This window comes from Etheostoma spectabile, chromosome 20, assembly GCF_008692095.1.
Source record: "Etheostoma spectabile isolate EspeVRDwgs_2016 chromosome 20, UIUC_Espe_1.0, whole genome shotgun sequence".
Classification (NCBI taxonomy): Eukaryota; Metazoa; Chordata; class Actinopteri; order Perciformes; family Percidae; genus Etheostoma; species Etheostoma spectabile.
The window spans coordinates 16,137,930-16,143,943 of NC_045752.1; the positions used below are offsets into that span (position 1 = coordinate 16,137,930).

General features: G+C 41.1%; 1 protein-coding gene across 11 annotated transcripts in view; it reads left to right on the forward strand.

Moving 5' to 3' along the window:
- Positions 1 to 6,014, forward strand: part of ralgapa1 (Ral GTPase activating protein catalytic subunit alpha 1) — a 68,853-nt gene that overhangs the window by 57,878 nt on the left and 4,961 nt on the right. For all 11 annotated transcript variants that reach the window (XM_032501208.1, XM_032501204.1, XM_032501207.1 and 8 more), the window contains one exon: positions 5,014 to 5,138. In XM_032501208.1, coding sequence (XP_032357099.1) covers positions 5,014 to 5,138 — 125 coding nt within the window. The remainder of the gene's footprint in view (positions 1 to 5,013; positions 5,139 to 6,014) is intronic.

A 6,014-nucleotide genomic window follows, 5' to 3' on the forward strand; every position in this document is an offset into this window, starting at 1 on the left:
AATAGTAAACGCAAATATGAAAGACAAGGAGAAACTGCACTCTCGGTTAAACTTTTGGTTAAATTTAGTGAATCATTTAGCCTCCCTTCCTGTTTGTTAGCATGTTTAGAGTCGTACCAGTGTATGCCTGATGATTTCCTGTTTAATTCAATACCATAGTCTTCATCCTAGCAGAAACACTGAGCTCACTACAACCTCTCATATACAACCAAGTGAAATCGCGGTCAACTCGCAATTCATTACAACACGTTTAATGTTGCAAATTAACCTAACAGAAATTATTGAACACGTTAAATTTGACGGCACAAAATGGGGCAATAATTTTCATAATCATGATGAACACCCATTTTAATAGCTGACTATGCAATTTGCTGATATAGGGTAAAGGCAGCCTATTTATCTAATTAGTAATCAGTACCTCTAGCTGATGTGAAGTTAACTCTGCTGTCTGTCCCTCATCATGACAGTCTTCAGGCAGGCATCAGTCTCGAGAGACTTGGCCCTCTTTTCTTTTACTTTTTACCATCCAAGTTTTCTGCTAGCCATTCCACCGGCGATTTGATTTTGCCCTGAAGCTCAGGCTGGAAAACTGTACATTTTTATTTCCTAACCTACTCCCGTTACAAATCTGCCTCTCCAGCTGGTGACCTTTGCAAACTGGATAGTAGGCCGACTCTTCTTCCTAAGGTTTTTTTTTTTTTTTTTACACGTAGCATAAAAGTGATTCTATTAGCGCCCCTACTGTTAATATGGCTCTCTTTTTTTTTTTTTTTTTTTTTTTTTTTTTACATGTAGCACATTAGTGATCGTATTAGCGCCCCTGCTGTTGACCGTTAATATTGCTTTGTCAGACTGATTTCGTGCCATTGGTTGGACGGCCATTTTGGACTTTTCCCTGACCCACAGATTGTCAGTCCGTCCCTGGTTTTAATACTTTTACAATATTTATATAGCACCCTGACCTGCATTTATAATAAAACATTTACATTATGGGACCTTTTAAACTGTAAATTAAAACCCCATATATCGACATTCTGTGTCAATTTGTAAATAACAATTATAATCAAATATAAATTATCCCATTTAGATCGTATAAACGGTGGTATTGAAGATTTTCAGCTACATGTATACAGTATATTCACACCGTATTCTACGTACAGACACACAGTTCTCCATACAAACATCAGCCCACACACACACATCCCAGCGGTGGGCCCAGCTCCGTATGCGCTAACAAGCTCCCTTTCTCCTCCCCTCGCCTCCTCTCCTCCAGTCTCCCTCAGTCTCAAGTGATCGCAGGAGACGAACGCCACCACAATGAACTGCGCTGCGGGAGAGAGAGAGCGGGAGCGAAAAGGGGTGAGAGAGAGCTGGAGAAGGCACGAACACTGCACTCTCCTCTCTTTTCAGCCATGCACAAGAAAATGAGTTTCTGATTCGATACAAAAGAACCTTTTTATCCGCCCCCACTCTCCTCTATCTTTATCCTGTCTGCCTTTTGCTGCTCTGCTTTTCTTTTTTCTCCCTCACCAACCTTTTCCTCTTCCTCCCCTTATAATGTTCCCTCTTTCTTTGCTTTTCTCTCTTTGAAAGAGAGATATTATTCTGCTAATGACTTAATAAGAGAAGCCATCTGAAATTCAATTACAGTAGATGTCATAGCGGCCACTGCCATTTGGATGCAGGGTTGGATGAAGGAAGAGATGTGTGAACGCAATGCAAGTCTTATTTTCTTTGACCTCATTAGTTTCTATGTTTTAATAGTAGTAATAATAATTTAATGCCGAGATGTACCACAAAATGCTTCACAAAAAACATATTTGGTGTCCGTAAAAAAGTTTTTAAATAAAATAAACACCACATTAAAAAGTCTTTCATTTATTTATTTTTTAAATGCTCAATGTGCTAGCCTTTGTGGTTTGAACACTCAACCACAAAAAGTTGCTTTGAATTAATATAAAAAAAGTTTGGAGAATAGCATAAGTATTGTTATCTGCTGGCACCTGCATACTCCCTATATCAGAAATGTAATCAGCCGAGATAGTGAGCACAAAGATGAACATGTGCAGTTTGGGAAATGAAATGCACAAAAGTAATGCCAAAGACCAGTTGGCACCAAGAGGAAGACAAGCATAGGTTACTGTACATCCTCTTTAAAAGTAACCCCTAATTTCCACAAGGCGCGTCTGCACAATCGGGGTCATTTAAGGAAATATTTGATAATCCACCAGCTGCGCCACGGCGCATCCCGGAAGCATACGCGAATCGGCTCTCTGCTGCACTTTTCAAATTTATGCTTTATATAGTGCCCTCAAACATTTCAACTTTGGAAAGAAAAAGAGGTTGTGTCCTAACAGCCTGCTAACTATCCCACAATGCAGTGCTTCACTTTTTGTAGATGGGACGGAGTTCCTTGTACCCATTTTTGCACATGAAGGACAATTTACACCATTTACACCTGTGTCACACAGCAGACTTGTCATAGTAGGAAAAGCACAGGTGCTCCTAATAGCATTAACGATGGCTCTGTTCTATTCAAGTGTCCCAGTAAGACATGGCAGTGTGACAGCAAGCCAGCACCCACAATACCAGGAGCCTAAAACTCAAGCAGCTAAAGGGAACCCAGCTATCATTAATTTAATACCTGTGCTTACATGTCCAAATGTTTTCTGTAAATAAGGCATATTGTTATTAGCGTAAAGAGTTTGGTGGCCTAAGGCAATTCCCAGAAGACGTCCACCTGTCGAATTAAACAGAGTAATCGAAAACACCTGTGGGTGCTGCTTATAAAAATGTTTTGCATTAAACGTGCATCAATCTCTCTCCATATGTTGCTCCTCCAAGTGGGGAGCTGGTGTTTGTGACACTGTGACATAAGGCCGCAGGCAGCGAGGTCACACTGAGAGGAAGAAAGAGGGAGAGAGAGATATAAAGGAGGCAGACGGAGGAAGAGTAAAGAAAAGTAAATCATTTTCCTTTCATTTATCTCAGCAGTGGTACAATGTATTTATTTCTCAGTCTTCTCCTTGTTCCTCCTTTCAGTTTTCTCCTGCCTTTGTAGACTTCTTTCTTCCCTGCAGGTGTCATTTAAACCTTTTCACCTTCTGAGAAATAATGAAACAGTGGCCTTTTTATAAGGCAGTGCAATTCTAAAAACTATTTCCCAACTGCTGCTTCATCATACAACTACACACTATTTAAATATATAAAGCTAATTTTGTGTTTGCAGGAACAAATATTAGTTTTTGGTCCTAATTGCATACCATCCACACATCTCTCCCCCTCTCTCACACCACACACACATACACACAATATCATTCACCTAAGTGTGATGCAGGGGAGCGGGAAAAGGCAAACGGTGAGATCACGTAGAGACTTGGTGCGAGAGACGCTGGCTTGACGCTCTGTGTGTGACTGCTGCGTTTCTCTCAGCTCTCTATGGGAGACACACACTCACCACATCATGTTTCTACTTAAATATCCTTTCTTCCCCTGTCTCACATGCTGTCCTCCCCTTTCACCTCTACTGTGACTTGCTGCAGGATTCTCACCCTTCTTCCTTTTCACCCTTGCTATTTCCTTCCTGTCTTTTTACAAGTTCTCGTCCTCCCTCAGCATCTTGCTTCAACCTCGAGCCTTCATCCCTCCCCCTCCTTTGTTTCTTCTCTGACTGGCGCCCCTTCATTTTTTGCCTTTGACAGCAAGCATTTGAATAACTAATATTTTTACATCTAAAAGCCCTTGGAAGTTCCCTGTGAAATCAAGTATGGCAGATTTCAGAAAGATTTCAGATAAACTGCGTAATCCGTCCAAAGTTTATTAAAGATTCTCCCTCTCTGCTTTGCCAGCTTTTTCCACTCATTCCCCCCACGTCACCCTCCTCCTTTTTCTTTAATTCTGCCAGCACAGTCTGTCCCTCCACTTTAAAGGAGCCATATTGTTGTTATTATCATTGTCTCTAACTGGATCAGTTACCATTAGACCTGAATCTTTCTCCTTCTGAGGCCCATAGACCAGCTCTCTAACCCAATAGAAAACCCATGGGAGCTATTACAGATGGCTGACCCATTCACAGCGCATACACCCCCCCCCCCCCCCCCCCCCCCCCCCCCCCCCCCCACACACACACACACACACACACACACACACACAGAGGTACAAATACACATTTTTTTTCATTCTGAAGATTCATTGGCCTAATCCCATCACACACTCAAACAGGGACACATGCACTTCCATACACACATTGTGCCTGTTCACAACCACTCTTATCAAATACAGACACACACACACACACACACACACACACACTCACTCACTCACTCTGTTCTCATTGAAATCCTCGGTTATTGGAGCTCACTGAGCAAATGATAATACTATTTGGAGATGATGGGACTCAGTTGTGCGTGCGTGCGTGCGTGTGTGCGTGCGTGTGTGTGTGTGTGTGTGCGTGTGTGTGTGTGTGTGTGCGTGTGTGTGTGTGTGTGTGCGTGCGCGTGCGCGTGTGTCCAAGAGACAATAACTGCTGCATATGGCTGTCATTAGGGTTGGATGAATGAGTAGGACTAAGGAAGAGAGGGTAAATGTCATTCTATCAATGAGGTTACCTCTAATAAATGGACAGTTTTCAGTCTTCTGGATCCCTGCACCTCTCTTTTGAATTCATCGCCGAAGGCTGTAATAGCAGGTGATAAAAGAGCTTTGGTTTCCCTTTTTTTTCTGAGTAGATTCACATTGAAAACTAGGTATATAGACTTAACTGGCTTGTGTTTTATCTGAAAAATGCTACTTACTTATTTTAATTCAGTATGTTTTTTTTTCTTATTTTATATCTACTTTACTCGTACTACAGTATCAATTTCAGTTTTGTCACAGTTTTTACCTTTCTATTCTGTTACTTTATTATATTATTATCCATTATTTATTACTATTTCCATCGTTTTGCTTCTTTCATGTTCTGTTGGTATCTGTGTATTTTTTGTTTGTTCGTTTGGCCTTGACCTTTGACCTCAGCTATGAGGAGCGAGCCCGGTACCTAGAAACCATCGTACAGCACCACCAGGAGCCGACCACATTCGAGGATTACGCGGCTCGAGTCTACAGTCCAGCTCCCTGCACACACCTGCCCTCTGACACAGGTAAGACACAACCTTTTGCTCTGTGTAGCACACAGTAACCAGACAAATGTTACACCACCACAACAGCTGCACCTGTCAATCAAAACTTTGGTTGCAGGCTTTGACAGAACTGATCAGTAATGAAGCTGCTGGTGGCCAAATGCACACACTGCTTACATTTCTTGCTATTTTTAGTCCCTTGCCACAAATCCTTGGGAGAATTTAGGACTGAAGGCAAGTGACATTAAAATATGCATAATAAACACACAATGACTGAATACTTGTGTGTGTACCCTGACCTAACCTATATTTTGGGATATTCATTTTTCTGTGGATAAGTTTACATAGATTTATTCTCCATTAATTTACTCACAAAGATTTAAGGATGTAACCCTAAAAAAAAGGCAGGTTAACTATACTATACTAGAATTGTTCCAATATCAGTTTTTGGGCTGCCTAAAAAGCTGTTAATGGCAAGCATGTGAGTCTTTGTCTATCCAATACCACATGATTTAGACCTGCAAAAAAAGTATTTATGTTTTTTTCCCCCATATGACTGACTTGCAAACTAATGATAAAAGAAAGTTCTATGCCATTCATTCTCTGAATGTAGTTTTACAAAGAGCCAGGCCAAACAACAATGACAGTAATCCGATCCCATTCATACAGGGTTACTAATATGCAGCTGTTAAAAAGTTATATAATTGTGTTTTGCACAACGCAATCTGAATCGTGAAGGTAAAAATGGTGTTGGAACATCTCTAAGCTTTACAGCTTTTTCCTCCTTAAGAACTAATGCTGCACTGTAAACAACCAAACAAGCAGCATCTCTCTCTTTCTCTGCCTTTTTATGACAGAGCTGCCCCAATCTCTCTCACACACACACACACACACACA